The following is an 18,882-nucleotide window of genomic DNA, read 5'->3' on the forward strand; positions in this document are numbered from 1 at the left end:
TCACAAACGGGTTTTTTAAGCGCCTTCCATCTGCGGTCCGTCACACTTGACTTTATTGCGGGCAGCTAGGACGGGTGTTGGTGGGGGGGGGCGTATCTGAGATAATCGAAGAGGGTTTCACCCCTGAAAGCAGCAATTTTCCGTGTCCCGTAATGGGGACACCATGCATAGAACCCCATGCTTTGAGGGTTCTATGGGCACCAACACCGGCAGAGCCCGCACCGCCCTCCCGCAGAGCAGAACCCACAGCGCAGTTCTCTCTCGCTTGGCTTCAAAGCACTTTTGGAGACCTCACAAAATAGAGATGCGTATTTTAACAAAGAGGGAAAGGAAGGAAGCGAGCAAAACACAAAGCGACGCCTCCATTCTGCCCCGAAGAGCACCCAGCGCTGGGTTCTATCGCGTTGTGGAGCCGATGGGTGTCCTTATATTTGCTTTCCTATGGGGGTTTTGTAATGCACCGAGACCACCCTCGGGTCCGTACCGGGTAGAGGGCTGCGATGAAGGGGCTGTGCGCTTCAGGAGGGGGTGAATGCATGGATGCATGCAAGGTGCTTGCACAGAGATCCGTTTCAATCCGGCTGAATGCATGCAGGGCCCTGGCATGGAGCAGCAAAGGATTTTTAAGGCAAAATCTCGCATTTTTTTTTGCCTGCCAGCTCAGAGAGGCTCCATTTAGGAGACGTCTGAGCTCTGTAAGAAATGCCACAGATGCTTCCAATACGATTTTTTTGGGGACTTTTTTAAGTATTTGTACCGAGGCGTGCACAAGCACATGTGACTCCGTGTGTGCTTCTTTTCCACGCACCCACTGCTGCCTCCAGCAGCTCCCATTGCTGATGCTGTGGCAGCAACACGCAGGTTTTGTTTGAAATCCCATCAGAATTCGGGGCACGGGGTGTGTGAGCAGCTCAGTGGGTTTGGAGGAGAGGGAGAAGGGTCTGGAGATGGGTGAGTTACAGAGCATTAAACACCCACCCCGTTCATTGCCCTATTTTTGTAAGCAGGATGAATTCTGCAGGCATTTTTGCTCCACCTGGGCCAAGCAATGGCAGCCTTTCAGTGTCACAGTGGGTAAAAATGCAACCCAAGAAAGTGTTTTCAAGCAAGCACTGAAGGACGGAGCCGTGATGCTCACTCATCCCAAGGGGACAGCAGGGTCTCAGCTTATTGGCCTCTTGTAAAGGCCTGCCCCCGTTCCAGCACGTAACCTTTATGTTCAGGACCAGCAAAGTTTGCTTTCTCCCTCCAGGGTTGGGCACAGCAGGAGTGAAAGAGAAAGCAGCCACTGGTAGGAGGTTCCCTCGGCATAATGACCTCAGAGGAGTTCAGGTCTAAAGACTAAAAGGCTCTATTTACTTTCACTGACAAGGAACAATCTAAGCAGATGTCCTTTGATGGGATTAGTTATTAATCCTTGAATCGTGGGTAAATGGGAAAATGATCCATTATTTTCCTCAAAATCCTTCACTGCTTTCGATTTCAAGGATGGAGTGGAGGGTTGTTAACAGAAAGGTCCCGACCTGAATGATTTTAGCAGTTTAAGATGGGTTTTTTTTTCTTCTCCAGCTTGCACTGTGGAGCACGAAGCTGAAATTGAAGGGAAAGAGGAAAAGAGAGAAGAAAGAAAGAAGAAAAAAGGGGGGGAAATGAGAAGAAAAAGCAGAAAAGGGGGAAAAAGTGGAAGGAAAAGGGGGAAAAAAGAGGAAAGTGAGGGGAAAAAAGAGGAAAAGGGGAGGAAAAAGAGGGGGAAAAAAAGTGAAAAAGAGGAGAAAGAGAAAAATGAGGGGAAAATCAGAGGAAAAGAAGGGGGGGAAAAGAGAAAAATAGAGACCAAAAAGCCCTTAGAAATGGTTTCTGCTTCCACTGCAGAGTGAGAACAATGAGGATGGCACCCATTTATCAGCCCATAGGCCCGAGTGCTGCTCAAATAATCACGCTGATGACAACAATAACAACACTCCTCCCAACGCCCCCCCCCCTCTTCCCCTTCCAACCCTCCTCCCATCACGCTGCTCCTGGAGCCGCTTTGCCAACTGTGCTGCAATGTTTGCAGCTGCTGCCGCCCCTGTGCCACATTGGCAGCAAAACAATTGTGTGTGTGTGTGTGTGTGTGTGTGTGTGTGTGTATTAACCGGGAGTGCTGGAAATGGGATGGGGGATGCACAGCCAAATGGGAAGGGAAGAGGGGGGGCAAAGAGCAGAGGTTCCTGATGAATCATTTTCTCTGCTTACCTGGATTTGATGGCTCTGGAATGATGCTATGATGAAAGATTTACATGGGGTGGGGGGGGGGGAAGGGAAGGGTTTTTGGTGCTGTGTCGGTGTTTGGATAAGGTGGGCTGCAAAGGAGCACAGTCTGTGCAAAGGTGCATCATCCAGGAATGCAAAACTTTGCACAGAACTGTTGGATGGAGGCTGTATGCAAGCAGCTGTATGCAAGCAGCTGTATGCAAGCAGCAGCAAAGCATGCAGCAGCAAAGCAAGCAGGTGGAGGTTCGGATGCTCTCCCCCCCCCCCCCCCCTTCCAGGCCAGCACATGAATGATTGAGGGGCAAAGGATTCCCCCTTTCCCCCCTCTCCTTGTGGCTGCCTCACACCCGACACTATGGGTTGTGTATGGACCAATAAATGCCATCTGCATGTGAGCACGAATCAGCATTGGGCTCCTCTATTGATGTTCTTGGCATTGTGGTATCTGGGAATGGAGCCTTTCTTCAAGGGTGGGCGTATTTATTTATTTCTGCCCTGCTTTTGCCTCCCCGGGAGCAGCAAGGAAAGGGAAGAGCCTTTCGGGGCACCGTTGATTGACAGCTGTCAATCATCTCTGCCGCTCCGCTCGCTGCGCTCTGCTGCCACCCAGCGACCGCTCAGCGTCCCAACTTGACCCACTGCTCAACACCCAACTTATGTCTGTCCCCCCTTTTCTTTTAGGCTGTTTATCTCCTTACCTTTCGCATTTAAAGACACGACTCCAACGTTGCACAATGAAACCACTGACCACGCACACCAAACCCCACGGATGGCCTCCTTTAAACCAACCCAACCTGGGAAGCAGGGAAATCCTTTTGCTTCACAGCTCCACACGAAGCTCCAGCTTACAGCACCTCGCTTTATATCAGGCAGCATCTCAGTTTGCTGCCATACCTTCCATAGGACCCCAATACATATCAGTGCCAAAGGGGATGCACTGAAGGGGATGATAGCAGCATCACCTCCCATCAGCAGTGACACAGGGAGCACCCGCATCCAGTTTAACCAATAGGGGGAAATGAAAGAGGAGGAGGGAGAAATAAAGAGGCAGAAGCACAGAAAGTTATATCAGAAAACGTGTATTTTTAATATCTTCTCTTTTTTTTTTTGGTTGTTTTCTCCTTTTTTTTTTTAATAGTAAACCTCTTTACAACAAATATAGCGAAAGAGTTTTCCAAACAAAATCCATAAGAATTCGTAACGCTCCATTTATTATTATTAATTATTATTATTAATTAGCATTTATTTTTAATTATTATTATTATTATTTTTTTTTTTCCTTGTGGTGGAATATATGGTAACGCCTCACCATACAGCACAAAAAAAAAAAAAGAAAAAAAAGAAAAAAGAAAAAAAAATATTAATTAATTAAAATAATAATTAATAGAAGGAATATTGAGAAAAGAAATGGGACGTTTCAACCACGTGCTGCAGTTCCTGGGAAGGAGCCACTGATTGTCAGGAGTGCAGGTTGAAGGGGGGGGGGGGTGGGAGGGAAGGGGGGGAGGAAGGTGGGGGGGGGGGGTGGTAGGTGAGAAGGGGGGAGGGGGAAGGCGAGGAGGGGGTGGGAGGAAGGTTGGGGGGGGGGATGGGGAAGGTGATGGTGGGGTGAGGGGGGGATGGGGAAGGTGATGGTGAGGGGGGGGGGATGGGGAAGGTGATGGTGGGGGGGGGGGTCCCCAGGGCTTGGGGTGTCCTCAGCCAGACCTGAGAGTGCAAACTCTTGGAGAAAGATGGAGGTTATCAGAGATTCCAGCACATAAAGGGTCACCCCTCCCCCCCCCCCATTCCCTCTTTCCCCCCATTCCCTCCCCAACCCCCCTTCTCTCCCCAACCCCCACCCCCCCCTTTTCTCCCCCCCTCGCCCCCCCTTCTCTTGGCTTTTTTGCTGCTTTCCCCCCCCCCCCCACCTCCCCCCTATGCACCCTCCCTAAAAGCCACAGGTGGGGGGTGGGACCTCCCTTCCCTCTGCATCCCCATCCCACCCGCAGTGCAGACCCCCCCCCCCTTCAGGACTCACACATACACACACACACATACACAGAGGTGGAGGAGCATTGGGATGGGAAAGGGGGGGTGGTAGGTAAGGAAGAGGGGAAAAAAACAAACCCAAAAAAAAGAGGTTAAAAATATAGATATATATATATATATTTATAGATACACAGTTTATCTTTTTTTTTTTTTCCTCCTTTTTTTTTTCTCCTTTTTGTTGTTTTTTTTTTTTAATTTTTTTTTTTCTTTTTTAATTGCTTCTCAGAACAATAAATAAAACTGCAAAGGGAGAAAAGGGGATGGGGGGGGGGGGGAGAAGGGGGCCCTGCTCTGCACCCACCATGCAGCACCCTGGGGAGGCAGCAGCAGGGATGGATGCCCCATTGAGTGCTGCCTATCTCTGGGGTGGGGGAGATGGGAGGGAAAAGGGGGGAGGGGGTCGTTTTTATTCCTTAGTGCATCACTTAAAGGGTTTGTTCTAGCTTACAAAGTTGTTGCAGGCAACCCACAGTACAATACTGCCTACCTGCAATGCTGGGGCTGTGGGTTGGGGTGAAGGGTTATGGGGTTTTATAGGGTTAGGGTTATAGGGTTAGGGTTATAGGGTTAGGGCTATAGGGTTAGGGTTATAGGGTTAGGGTTATAAGGTTAGGGTAAGGGTAACGGTTATAGGGTGAGGGTGGGGGTTAAGGTTATAGGGTTAGGCTTAGGGTAAGGGTTACAAGGCAAAGGTTATAGGGTTAAGGTAAGGATAAGCATTACAGGGTGAGGGTTATAGGGTTAGGGTTATAGGGTTAGGGTTATAGGGTTGGGTTAGGGTTATAGGGTTAGGGTTATAGGGTTAGGGTGAGGATAAGGGTTATAGGGTTAGGGTAAGTGTTATAGGCTTAGGGTGAGGGTTAAGGTTAGGCTTAGGGCAAGGTTTAGGGTTAGGGATGGGATAAGAGCTAGCCAGGGTTTGGAGGAAGCAAAGGGGATGGGGAAGAATGTGCACACGATGCTAAAAGCACCCAGGGGTGACTGCAGGGAAACTGCTGCGGCACAGCCGCTGTATCCCCCCTCCCCCCCCCCCCCCCCTCAACCCCCCCCCCTCTTTATTTCAGGTCCTATTTGCCTGCAAACTGCCTGCAAGGAGCCACACTGCCAGGTCCAGCTGGGGATGCTGTGACATTTTCACCCTCGATCCAAACCCAAAATCTCCTCTTTCCGCCACCAAATGGGGCCAACAACAAGTTCCCAATGGGTTTCTGTTCCCAATTGGCATCTCCGGACATTCCCCCACAGCAGAACCCAAAAAAAACCCTTTGTGGGGTATAGGGAGAAGTGGGGTGGAACAAAGCAGCTGCACAGCTCGGCCATGCCCAAGGTCAGTATTATTACAATATACTCTTGACAAAAATAGAATCTCATTTCATATCAATACAACAACAACGAAAGAAAAAAATAAAAGAAACCCCCCCCCAAAAAAAACCCAGTTTTCTGTACTGTTAGCATTGCTGACATAGTGAAGCTCGCTATTTACAGTTACAGTAGCCAGGGGTAAAATACTACAAGGGAGATCAGAGAGGGGAAAGGGAAAGGAAAGCACAGCAGGAGAGGGCCCTCCTGATCCAGCATGGCTTCTGGTTGCGGGATGGGGACGGAGGTAGTGAGAACGCAATGCTTGTGTTTGGGTCTGCGTCACGAAGTGAAACAGGGGGGTGAAGAGAAGGGAGGAAAGAGGGAATGGGGTGTGAAGATAGGAAAAAAGGAGCCCGCAGAGCCCCAGTAGGGAGAAGCGGATGGGGATGATGGGGGGCTGGAGAGCCCTGGGCCACGTTCCCTGCTTGGCAGAGAGCTTTGAGAGAAGGAGAGGAGCAAAAAAAGGGGGAGAAAGCATTTCCCCTCCCCACTCCTCACCTCCATCCTCCTGCACTCAGCATCCTCCCCAGTGCTGGAGGTCCCAGGGGGGGGGCACATGGACACACATCCCCTCCCCTCCACCCCCTTCCCCCCCTTCCCAACATGGGGCTGAGGGCAGAGCAGCGCCGCTTCTCACTGCACACAGTGCCCAAACAAGGGGGGCAGCCCCCCCACCCGTATCCCACTGTGCTATGGGAGCACACAGGGGGAGGAGGGCGGGGGGTACTATGGGGTCATTGGGGTGGGTAGGTGGGGGGGGGGGTATGGAGGGATATAGGGGTACAGATCAGAACCAGGCTTTGGTGAAGCAACCACGCTTTCAGTAAAGCAACGATAGCATTTCCGAAACATATCAGTGCGTACTTCTCATAGGAAAAAATATACACAATTGTATTTCATTCTCCCCCCCCCCCCTCCCTCCCCCCTCCCCATAAAAAGAAACCATTAAAAACAAAAGCCAAAACTATAGCCCAAACACAATATATGAGCTGGATTGGGGGGTGGGGGGGGGGGTCTCCAATTCGTAACGTTACGCTCCGGGTTCCACCTTTCCTCTCCGTCTCTCTTGTTTTCAATGTAAAAGGTTGGGTTTTGGTTCTTTTTTTTTTTGTCTTCATGCATTTTACAGCCTTTGGAGAATAAATAAGCTCCGTTTTGCTTCCACGTCTCTAAAAACTGCAGCATTTTTAAGTGTTGTCTTTTTCAACCGTGTGATATTCGTTTGTGTGTGTGTGTGTGTGTGTGTGTGTGGTTTTTGTTTGGTTTTTGCAACACCCCTTTAAAAAATAATAATAATAATGGGAAAATATATATATATATATATATTCAAACTAAACCCCATACAACGCCAAAAAAAAAAAAAATCCAAATAATAATAATAATAAAAAAAAAACCCCAACAATTATACACAATTGTAACCGTCAACAGTACAGATGAGCACGAGAAAGAAAAACAGCAAAGATCCCATAGAAGCACGAAGGAGGGTGTTGGTTTCTTTTAAGATTGTCGTTTCTTGTCGTGTCTTTTGAAAATTAGGAGGAGTTTCCTGGACTCTTAATAGGGAATTAATGACCTGGGCATCATGATGATACACCCCGAGCTTGTAATGGGATGGAAGGAATCCCAATGTGCCAACCCGATGCGTCAATGCTGAGCTGTAGAGTCCCCGACGTTGCGCTGCTTGCGGATGCGCTTCGGTTTGGCACGGCTTGGTGCAGCATTGGCATGCATTGGTGCACACCAAGCAGCCCGACTCCGTGTGGCTGAAAAGCAATGATGCTTTATGGGTTTGTTTGTTCGTTTATTGTATTTCTTTCTTTTTTTTCTGGCTCTCTGAGATGTGAAGTCAGGGCGTGAAGTCAATGAGCGCAAACGTTCCGTCGCCCTCCAAGTGCCGCATTGCTGCCCCTCCTGCTCCTTTGAAGGGCTGGAAAACGTTTGCTTGCGGCGTTCTTTTTTCTTGCAGGACGGTCAGGAAAAAGAAAAGGAAATGAGAGCGACGAGACATCGTCAATCCCACCTAATTTCCAAAGCGAGGCCGTGCAAAGAGCTGCCGTGTGGGTCCGATGCACGCAGGGGCCGCCGGGTGCTGCTTCCTGGATGGACACGATGGGGGGATAGAGCTGGGACAGAGGGATGGAGCTGGGACGTGGGGACAGATCCACGTCACCTCGGTGTGGATGAGAAGCCCGGATCACACCATGCAGGGTTTGAGGTGGAGAGAGAAGGATTGGGGTACACGGCACAGAATCTGCCCATATGGGTCCCCCCGGCGTGCCGCAATGGGAAAGGAACGCCAGCGTTTCGTATTCAGAACTAAACCAGCCTATGGATAAATGGTGGCAAATGGGACTTTTCAAAGGTTTACAGCAGGAGATTGCTGCCTGCACACCTCTGCAGCACCGTGCAGGGATGTGGGGCTGCGTTGGCTCCATGCTGCCTCTCCATAGCCATCACCATTCACTCCAACCCAAATTCTCAGGACTTCCTCTGACTGCTTGCCTTAAGTTGCCTACCTTCATTTCATTACAATCCGTCCCACTGCAACAGGTTGGGCTGGAACCCCCCCCAGCTCTACTGGGGTCTCTGGAAGGAGGCAGACACACAGCCCCCATTCCCCAGGGACCTCCCTATGGCCCCGAAGCAGGATGAGTTCAGGTGTTGGGGCAGGTTCTGTACCATCCTGCAACCACAAGCTTCAGTGGAGAGGAATGGTGTGGCATGAAGACTGTCCTCACAGTCCTGAGCAGGAACAGGGACAGAGATGGCACAGCAAAGCAGCTCCAGAACTTCTTCCCCTGCTTCCTTTGTGCCCTTTTGCCTTCCACTGAACCAAGTGGCTGAGGCTGCTGCAGAGATCCTGCACAGTTCAGCTCACAACTTCCAAGGCCTTCAGGCAAAATCCCTAAGGACGTTATTTCAGTGGCAATCCTTAAATAACAACGATTTTACCCCTAACTTCTAACTTAAAGCTTTGACCCATACAGAACAGGGAATGCCTTTTAAACACACTTGCACATCTTGTTTGGTAAAACCACCGTTTTCTCCCAAACCAGCCAAGCACCCTGCAGGGTTCAGTGGGACCTCAGCAGAGGTGACTGCAGGCTTTGGATGACTGTGGCCAGAAGCAGCATTGCTCCCTTCTCTATAGGGAAGGATGATGATGTCCACAGCCACCTCTCACCCAAACAACAAAGATCAAGCCTTAAACCTGCTTCACATTCCCCCCACACCTCCAAGTGATGCTGCAGCACACAGCCTCATTCCATGGGGCTGAAACCATCCCCTGCCCAGGCTGTTGGGCAGCCCTCGGGGATGCTCAGCACCTTCATTGCTGCACCAGCACAGCCCCACGGCCTCCATCTCCAGTCCATCTCCCTTTGATTTCTGTGCCACCCACCCTGAAACTCGCAGCTCCCCCAGCTGTACGAACTGCGTGCGTCGCCCGTTGTGCTAGAATGAATGCCTACAAAAAATCCTAAAGCTATTTCTCAGGCAGTTTATGATAATCTCCCCACCCCAACCCCTAAAACCCGTTTTGTCCCCCCAAGAATTCCCCCCCCCAACACACACACCCCCCTTTTTTTTCCCCTTCCCCGCTGCAAACCAGCGGCGCTCTCGGGGATGACGGGGGGGACCCGTTATGTGACCCAGGTATCCAACCTCATGCGTTTCACCGAAGGGCTCTCCCCTTCGGGCTCACCACCAGGGCGCAGCAGCCCCAAGGAGGAGCTGAAGTCGGTGCGAGAGGGATCATCTCTCTCACTGCTGCCCTCGTAGGAGCTGGTGTTGCTGCTGAGGCTGTCGACAGGCGAGCGGCCGGTGGGCTCGTGGCGGGGTTGGTGGGGGAAGGTGCTGAGTGGGGTGGCAGTGTTTCGTTCCCTGTTGGGCGAGACGGGCTCCGACTTGATGCTGATGTTGGGGTTGGTGTTGACAGTCAAAGTGGTGGTGTGGGACAAGTGGCTCCCTTGTCTGAGCATCCACAGGAGGAGGGGAGAGGAGGGGAGGAGGAGACAATAGGAAGCCACTCATTACTCATCTTTCCAGCAGCCTTTTGCCCATCCATAGAATTAACCACCCACACTTTACCGTGACCACGACATCCCTGCCAGGTCAGGACCTGATCCTGCCAACCTCCTTCCCATTGTTGCTGGGGAAACAACCCAGGGAGGAGCCCAGAGCAGCGCCCCAAAAGGCAAAGAACATTCAGCAGTGCTCAGACTCACCAATGGTTGTACAGAACCATCAGAGCGTGGGGCTGCCTGGGCAATGCAAAGCTCCTGAGCTCCTGACCACAGGCTGGAGCACACCCTGGAGCTCATGCTGGGCAATGCTCAGAAAGCAGCACCCAGCCCTGACCTTGCCTGGGGACTCCCAGTCACCATTGGGACAACAGTTTCCCTCTGCATAATTTCATTACCATTTGTAACATCAACTGAGTGGCCCCTGGGGCTCATTTCACTTACATTAAATTTCCTAGTGATACAGGAACCAGGTGCTGCTGCTGCTGCTGTTGTTGTTGTTGCTGCTGCTGTTGCTGTTGTTGCTGCTGCTGCTGCTGTTGCTGTTGTTGTTGCTGCTGCTGCTGCTGTTGCTGCTGCTGCTGCTGCTGCTGCTGCTGCCAGGCAGAGATGTTGCCAAGGGACAACCCACCAGGTGAGCTGAATGCTGGCAGCGAAGATAACTCAGCACTTGTCAGCTGATAATCTGCAAGGGAAGGAGCCCTTCAGTCATTTCAATGTCAAGGCTGCTCTGACCCAGCCCTGAGCGCTGCAGGAAGGCAGAGACCCATCTGAAAGGTACAACAGAGTTGTGACTTTTTGGGGAACAGCACTGGAAATCAACAGTTTCAGAGTGGTGCTGGCCAATGGGAGGTGACTCTTCCAGCTTTAAGGCTCTTTACTGTCCAAAACACCAACACTGCAGTGCCCTCCAGCAGCGCACAACCACTGACATACGTGTGCAAATGCACACGCACAGAGGTGAAGGGGGCAGAATAGAATGCCTTACAATCTGCACATCCACCCTACAGCCAGTCTAAGCAGCTGGCAGAGAGGGTGCAGTGCCAAATCCCCCCGTGCACCCCCACCCTGCCCACAGGGCCATAAGGAACAAGAGGGAAGGAGAAGGACCCACCCTGTGCATCCCAGTCCCATTTCTGCACAGCCACAACTGGCTTCTGAGCATCAGCAGATGGCGCTCCTTACCCACAGGAGACCAGGGGATGGAGGCCAAGCAGCAAGGAGCCAGCCTCAAAGCAGGACCCACTGCAAGGAGCTGCACAGCCCAGCAGGAGGACCCAGCCCAACACTCTGCAAGTTGCCAAGGTGGCAACTCCTCAGCCACGCAGCAACTGGGAAGGAAGCTGCTCTTCCAAGAGATGGCCAAAGCTTTGATCGGCCCTTTCCTCAGAGCCACGTCTGCATCTGATAGGGATGCACGCAGATGCTCGATGCTGATCTGCCCTCACCCTGCTCCTCCCCACTGCCTCTGTCATTTTGGGCGCCTGTGGTTTCAGCTCCCCCAGCCCTGCAGCAGCAGCAGCAGCATACAAAGGCGGCTGCAAGGCAGTGAGCAATGCTGGAGGGCTGATGGCAGGCACTCCTTGCACAGCAGCAGCCCCATTCTCACCCCATGCAGTGATTCCCACCAGCACTGGTCCTTCCACTTCTGCAAACACCCCCAAGCTTTGAGCAACACAAGAGAGGGCACACAGCTCCTGTAACCTCAGCAGCCCCACGGGGAGATATCCCTAGGTTAGAAGTGGGGAGGAACAAGGGGCAGCACCCAGGGCTTGGCTTTGGTGCAGGCATCTGCACCCCGTAGCCATGCGAGCCCTGCCAGCCTTGTGGCATTCAGACATCCCAGCCACAGGCGCCCGGCTGGGAATGGCTTTTGTGCCTGCGGCTAAATTGCAGGAGGAAAATAAATACCAAAAAGATAACATCCAGTTCTTCCCCCCCGTCAACCCACAACCCCCCAACAAGACTTGTAGCAGCTCAGGGCCCAATTAAAACCTATTTTGGGGACTTCAGCAACACCCAGACTCGTTGGTGGCCCGCACCGACTTCCACAAGAGGAGAGAGGAGTCAAACAGGCATCTCCTGGGCTACACCTACTAATTAAGTGAGGGAGTTCCCAGCACGCCTTATAGTGGGTTCTTCCAGACGAGCAGCTTTCTGCATTTTTTTTTTCCCCCATTTTTGTTCTGTGCAAAACACCACCAAGTGAGTGATGCAGGAAAATATCCCCCCTCGTTGCTCCTCCCCAGTTCCCCCCTCGAGGGGGGGTTAGGCAGGCTGCAGGTGAACAGCCCCTTTTGCTGGTGTTGCCTTGGGCCAGCACACACCTCAGCAGCCCTACAAGCAGGACGGGCTGCATTCTTTCCAAACTTCTGGGTCCCCCCCAAAGCTCATTTTCATTAAGCTCCCATTACGACATCATCATTTGCAGCTTTCGAGAGCCTTGAGAGATGGGCGTAGCTGCAATCAGCATCCACTTAAAAGCATCTTCACGCTGCCAACACCGTGTAATGGGCTACAGGATGAGAACCGTGCCCTCAAAGCCCTTCTGGATACAGCTGCAAGTTCCCATTCTTAATATAATGAGCTCCCCCTTTGTTTTCAACTCGTGGCCTCGACCACATCTGGTAGAGGTGAGCTGCAACCAGAGGCCCCACAGCCATTCAGGGCGGCCATGTAGGGCACGTGCAAGAGGTGGCACATCTCATCTCCCACCGTGGCACGGTCGCAGCGTCCTCACCTGTGTTGTATGCGGTCGGCATGGCGGAGAAGGGCAGGCCTTGTGTCAGCAGGCTCGGGGTGGCCACAGAAACAACCGGCGTGGTTAGAGAGTGAGTCGCTTGGGAGACACCTAACCGCTGGGTGTTCTGCTGGGGAAGCAAATGGAGGCTGTTATAGGGTGGCACGCTGCACCCCGAGCACTGAACCCCACTGGGTTGCAATCACCCAAGGCCTCTGTGAAGTTCACAGGCAGCTCAGGGAGTCTGAATCACTTTTCTGCTCAGGGATGGGGGTTGTTTGCATGGAGGGCATCCCTGTGCTGTCTGTCTGTAAGACCCGAACCCTTAATGCCCCTTGCTTGTGCTAAAACAAAAGCAGCTACTATTTCCCAGAGGATGCTTGTGATTGCCTCCTCCTGCAGCACTGGTGAACTCCTGGCCTCCAACACAAGCTGCAGATGCCAGGCACAGCTCTAAGGGTTGTAAAGGCGCCGTGGCATCCTAGAAACCAGTCCTCAGCAGCCCCAGGGGTTGGTGCCCTCACGAGGTTGGGGTGACTCAGGCATTAGCAGGGTCCCTGGTGGAAAAATCCTGCGCTCATCTGGGTGCATGCCAGCCTCTCCCCGTGGCTCTTCATGCAGTTACGTGGGCAGATCTGTGGGTCAGCCTCAGCCCTGTTTACAAGGCAGATAATCTGCGCTGCCTCTGCTGATCTGATTTAAATCAGACTCAAGAGGCTTGACTCTAATCTGCAGCACCCCGGCACACGTCACCCTGTGAAGCCTGGGGTAGTGCCCAGCTCCCATCATGCCCAGCATGAGGTTGCTGCATCCCCCTTGGGGCAAGGTCTGCACCAGCACAGGAGCACCCAGAGCATTGCCATGGAGTTTTAGGAGCACACATGGGTGTCTGAACCAACGCAGGACCTTCCTGGGGTGCACTCTGCACCTCAACCCTACCCTAGAAGGGTCTGCAGCACCCACATTGCTGCCCAGCACCCAGGGAAGGCGATTAGCTGGGTGCTAATTGCTAAAGAGATCAGGCTGTCAGAGGTTTTCCTGGCTTGCATCCTGCTGGCAGTCAACCTCGGGGGTGTCCACTGCCCCATGAGGCAGGGATGCTGCAAGAAAATGCTGTTGTTGGGGGGTGTGTGGCCCTGCCATGGTGCAAGGCAGCACCTAGCTTTAATCCCAAACCATGCAGGCAAAGAGGTGCTGACATGTGCAAGATGCTACACACGGGTTGCAAAATACCCTGAGTCACAAGCTGCCACTCGGGCTTGTTACAAAACCATGCAGGCATGCTCCCAGGTGAGACGGTCGTGCACTGGTGAAACAGATTCTGCCCTGTGCTTCCAATGGGAAGCAGCCCATGGCATGCAGAAACACAGAGGGGGGGGGTGTCAGCTCTCTGATCCCACTAGAAGCAGCACCACAGCTTATATGGGGTGTCTGGGAGCACCCTGGGGACAGCAGGAGGGTGGCAACCCACGGAAAGGAGAGCCAGGATGAGAGCTGGAAGCAACATGCAGGGAGAGGAAGTAGGGAGGTGGGCGACTGCAGCACTGAGCCTGCAGAGCAGCTGTGGGCAGATGGTCCCTGCCTGCAGAGCTGTGCCAAAGCTCCCTGTCCCCCCCCTCCTGGATTTTATCACCTCGCTGCCAAGCTGGGGTTGGGCAAGGACCATGTTTTGCTGCCGGCAGAGTCAGCCTGGCAGCTCCAATTAAAACTGTTCATGCTAACCTAGCTGATTTTTGCCTAAAGCGAGCTGTTCCTTCAGGCAATGCCCTGCAGCAGAGGGGAGGGTGAAGGGAAGGTGCTGGTTGTTTTGGAGGCTGCAGGTGGGGAAATTGAGGCACAGCACTGCCAGGGATTCAGATAGGGAAGGAAGGTTTGTAGGGCACGGAGAGGAGCACAATTCAAGTCTGCAAAAGCCTCGGCCAGCCCCGGCCCTGGCCAAGTGTCTCCTTGCGGGTCCTGCCTCGCTCCTGTGCTTTTGGAAAGCTTTTCCCTGGCTGTGTTTGCTGAATCCTACAGTGGCTCTTGTCCTTTCCTCACTGTGCTGACCTGTCGCCCATATGCCCTGCACCAGAATAGCAACAGAACAGGGTGAATCATTGCCACAAACAAGGTGGTGCTCACTTTGCTGGCAGAAAGAAAGGGGAAAAAAAAAAAAACAAAACCAAAGCCATAAAAATAACACAGAAAATTGCCTCTGTGCACAAACAAGGGCTGGTGAATGCGTGAGCCAGGCAATGGATTCACACAGGCTGTAAATAATATCCTCACAGGAGAATAGGAAAGAGCCTGTGCTACTTCCCATCCCTGCTGGGGGCCAGGTTTCCCTACACCCCCCATGGGGACTGCGGTGCCCAGGTTGGCTTTGTGGCACACAGGCACATGAGGCACATTCGTAGGGAGGACGAAACACCTGACAGCTCGTGCGACAGCCTACAGCTCAACTCTTCCTTTTAATTTGCCTAAAAACAAGAGCTTTGGGGCTTTTTAGCTCCCCAGGAAGAGGGCAGTGACATCGATGCTGCGCTCCCAGCACAGGGGCTGTCCAGCCAAGGATGGGATGCAGGGACAAACAGGACGAGCAACCCACGTCACAACCGCAATGCACGCTCAGTGTCACTCACCAGAGCCAAGTGATCCTCCGTCTGCCCACACAGGAACGGGAAGAAAACCAAGAGGCACCATTATAACCCACTGCCCTCACCCACCAACGCACCCCGCGCTTGCCGGCTGCTCATAGGGACATTGCATACCGGCGAGACTCGTGCACAACTGAGGGCTTGGTGCAAAGGGAAATGCAAAGGGAAATCCTCCCAGCTCCCATTGGCACAGCGGGGAAGCAATGCCTGTACCAAACCCAAGCTCACCAGGTGGTGCATCAGGCCTTTGCCGCTCTGCGAGGTGATGACGCGCAGGTCCGGCTTGCGGCTGTTGGAGGCGAGCTGGGTGCTGTGGGGTGGCGGTGGAGGGGATTTGGCTGGGATGATCTTGCCCAAAGTGCTGCCATTAGAGACGGGAAGGAGACCGGGGGAGGCACGAGCACTCACGTAGCCATTACCTGCAAGAGAATGGCCACAAGGTGAAGGAGTAGTGGTGGTGAAAGCTGCTCTGGGGGTGCAGAGCAGGGATGCAGCCCCACGCAGCAAGCTGCACCAAGCACACGGGCATCACTGCAGCAAAGCACGACCGCTGCATGCTGCTTGTAGCACGGCACCAGGGCTCTGCCAAGGCAGCTAATTACCCTCACGTTCACTTTCGAAGCTGCTTTTTGGCTGCAGAAAGGGTTGCGGGCAGAGCGGAAGACCCGGCGCACTTGATCCCATTGCCCCTTTGAAGATCTGAGAGTCCCACCCTCCTCCTCCCGCTGCCCCACTTAAGGATTTTATGTGCAAAAAGGCATTAAAAAAAGAAAAAAGGGAAGGAAGAAAAAAAAAAAAATACTGTAAAAAGGAAAAGATTTGATGAACATCAGGAAAGGAATAAATTGGATCAGATTACTGTTCTGATGAGGGCTTTTTTTTTATTTTTTTTTTTTGCCTTCTCATTTTTATGAATAGGCCCCAAAGATAGAAAGGCGTTTAGCAATCACCAGGATTCAGCCCTCGTATTCACTGCACGTTAAGACCAGGAAAAATAGGTCGCTGATTGCATTATTAATCACATCTACCATTGCTCTACATCTGCATTTCAGCTGGCGGCAGCGATGCTGCAGCCATGGCAGGTGCCCACATTGGGCCAGGCATGTTGGGGATGGGGTGAAGCTGGTGAAGGCACAGCCTTGTCCCCAGCTCTGAGATAGGGACAGAGCCCAAAGGAAAGTTCAAACTTGATGCTCTTGTTGCTAAGGTGGCATTAACACCAATGTGCAAGCATGCAGCTCCTATGGCAACCATAGATTTCAAGGTATGCTGCCACATCACTGTGGGCAGCAGTTGGGGGGTGGGGAAGGCACCGGTGCTATGGGGTTGGCGTGGATGTGTCTAATGAAGGAAAACACCAGCCCCATTCCTGCCAGAACAACTAAAGGCTGCTTCGTGTGGGATAAAATCCACAACTGCAAAAGCTTAAGAGCATCAAGATGCCCAAATGCAGGGAGGTCAATGGCTGCGGTGAGCAGAGGGGCGGGCAAGGTGCCTCCCTTGGCTGCAAGGTGCTGCATGTCACACTGTGCAAGCAGCAGCCAGGCACGCCGTCTGCATCACTGCAGAATCCGGGCCACAACCACCCGCGGCTGATGACTCAGTAGCTGCAGGTGACCTTGATGCTGCAGAGCGTGCGAGGAAGAGGAGGAAAGGAGGACGAAATGCTCTTGAAGCCCTTTGGGCTCCGGTGCTGCAGCCCCATGGTTGGGGGGCAGGCCGGGCTGGCTGTCCCCACTCTTCACACCCATTTCCTGGAGCGGCGGCAGGAACGTGGGGAATGCTGCGGTGCTGCGGTGACGTCAATGCTGACATTCAGCAGCTCTGCCAAGCTCTGAGCTGCCACGGCTGCTCACAACAGCTGACGTGGGGGCGGCGGGTGGCTCTGGGGGGCAGCAGGGTGGGGAGGTGCAGCACCCACTAACCCCCCTCCCTCCCTTCCTCCTCCCTCCCAGAAGAAGCCACCCACAACCCCACGCATGGGCTGGCAGTGGGGCTGCAGAACTGCTTCAGGACCAGATTGGGTTTCATTGGGGGTTAATGCCAAACGCCACGCTTCTCCAGAGTGAGGCTGTGGCAAAGCCATCACCAAAAGGGACAATCAGAGCGCAGGGCTCTGCTGGCCTGGGACGGCAGGTGCCAGGGGCTGCATGTTGGCTGACCCAAGCCGCAGGCTGGAGGCATTATTAGTTCATTTTATAGCCAGGGAGCTAAGCCACACGGTCTGAGTTGAGTTAGCGCTGGGGCTCTCGCAGTGGAAAGGGGCCTTAATGAGCTTTTTTCCTTGCTGTAAAGTTCCTTTATAGGGCCCAAGTGCATGGAGGAACCAGGTGTTAAGTGACTCAGCCGAGGTCAGAGGAGAAGTGGGTTTCAGCTCGAGGTGCTAAAGCCAGGGCTGCCCAATTCAGGTCCTCTTTTGCCTGCCAAAAGCCAAAGCTCCTCGGTTTGTAGATCTCCCAAAGAACGAGGATGGACCTCAGCCCCCCAAAACACATCATCTCCCTGTATGGAATATGACAGAGACCGTCCTGGAGCATCTCTGGCAAAGCCTCTCACTGCCAAACCCTCCCTTAGCACTTCTCCATCCACCAAATGCGTTGGGTTGAAAGAAAAACACACATTCCTGTGTTATTTATGGGAAACGGAGGCACAGAAGAGAGAAAAGAGCCCAGCCTTTGAGTGCCAGCCCCACACCACCCCTCACTTACCCACAGGGCTTGGGCAGGCTCCGTTGGTGTTGTTCAAGTCACCCCCAAGCATCGCCCCTATAAAGCAACCAGAAACATGGGGTCAGGGCCATGCTGAGCATCACTCCTGAGGGAGGGAGAGAGGGAGGAAAGCAAAGGAAAATCAGCAGCGTTGCATTCCCAGTGAGAAAGTCCTGGTCAAAATGAGCAGCATTCCTGGTGATCAGGTTTGGAAACAATATCCAGGCAGATCCGTTTCCTTTGGGCAGCAGCCAGGCGGCAAAGGGGGATTGGTCCAAAGCACACGGCTTGGAAAACACTGTGGCTATTTTGTTCCAAAGCCTTCTGGAGGTACACAGGGACCGTGCGCTGCAGGGAAATGAGCCCCAACAGCACAGTGTGAAACACTATCTGCCCTGTAACGTTTGCACCGAATGGAAACCACCCCTTCACGCTGCCAGAGCTGCTGCAACACTGCCTCCCGGGGCCTCTGTTGCACAAAGGTGAATGCTTGGACAGCACAGGGAAAAGCAGAGCAGGAGCCTCAGGCTGCTCAATAACAGACCCAACTCCATCACCTCAGAGACAGGAAACTGCCTCCAGCCACTGTTGTCAAAGCAGGGCTCAGGGTGGCAGCAAGCCCTTGAAAGCAGAAGTGCTGGAGCGCTGCTGTGCAAGAAAGGCATTTGTTCCCCACGTGAAAGCATGATCATGGGTGCTGCGGTCCCAAAAATACTTTACAGCTTGGCAATAGGGTACAAAGAGCACGGCGAGCACCGTGCTTCCTTCAGGGGATGGGGATGCAAAGCAGGGTCCTGGCTGCACTGAAGTCCTTGAGCAGACAGCACCAGTGAGCGCTGGAGCAAGCTCTGCGCCAGCACTGCCTTTGCTTTGGAAACAATAACGCAGCTCTGTGCTTTCCTCTTGACTGCATTGTTAAATAGTATATGTATATATATATATATAAAAGAAATAGCTTGTCTCACATGCAAGGGCCTGGCTCCTATAAACAGGATTTCTTCCGCGTCCCAGGCAGCGAGTGAATGAAACGCAGATGGTTGGACTTGGAACACCTCAGCACTCGCAACCACAAAATTATTCCCCCTTGAAACAAATGTTTCATGAGCTGGATGGAAATTGCAAGCTCCGAG

The 18,882-nt window shown here is 52.8% G+C and overlaps 1 protein-coding gene across 23 annotated transcripts in view; it reads right to left on the minus strand.

Annotated features, from left to right (window-relative positions):
• Positions 1-6,409: 6,409 nt before the first annotated feature.
• Positions 6,410-18,882, minus strand: part of MEF2D (myocyte enhancer factor 2D) — a 45,651-nt gene continuing 33,178 nt past the window's right edge. For 13 of the 23 annotated variants that reach the window (XM_072358540.1, XM_072358548.1, XM_072358542.1 and 10 more), the window contains 6 exons: positions 17,753-17,809; positions 15,273-15,463; positions 15,030-15,050; positions 12,409-12,538; positions 10,113-10,353; positions 6,410-9,618 (listed from right to left, as the gene is read on the minus strand). In XM_072358540.1, the coding sequence (XP_072214641.1) occupies positions 9,288-9,618; positions 10,113-10,353; positions 12,409-12,538; positions 15,030-15,050; positions 15,273-15,463; positions 17,753-17,809 (971 nt within the window). In that variant the 3' untranslated portion in view covers positions 6,410-9,287. Of the gene's footprint in view, positions 9,619-10,112; positions 10,354-12,408; positions 12,539-15,029; positions 15,051-15,257; positions 15,464-17,752; positions 17,810-18,882 lie in introns of all 23 variants that reach the window. The other 10 variants (XM_072358555.1, XM_072358558.1, XM_072358556.1 and 7 more) reach the window with 4 other exon arrangements.

This window comes from Excalfactoria chinensis, chromosome 31 (assembly GCF_039878825.1).
Source record: "Excalfactoria chinensis isolate bCotChi1 chromosome 31, bCotChi1.hap2, whole genome shotgun sequence".
Taxonomy (NCBI): domain Eukaryota; kingdom Metazoa; phylum Chordata; class Aves; order Galliformes; family Phasianidae; genus Excalfactoria; species Excalfactoria chinensis.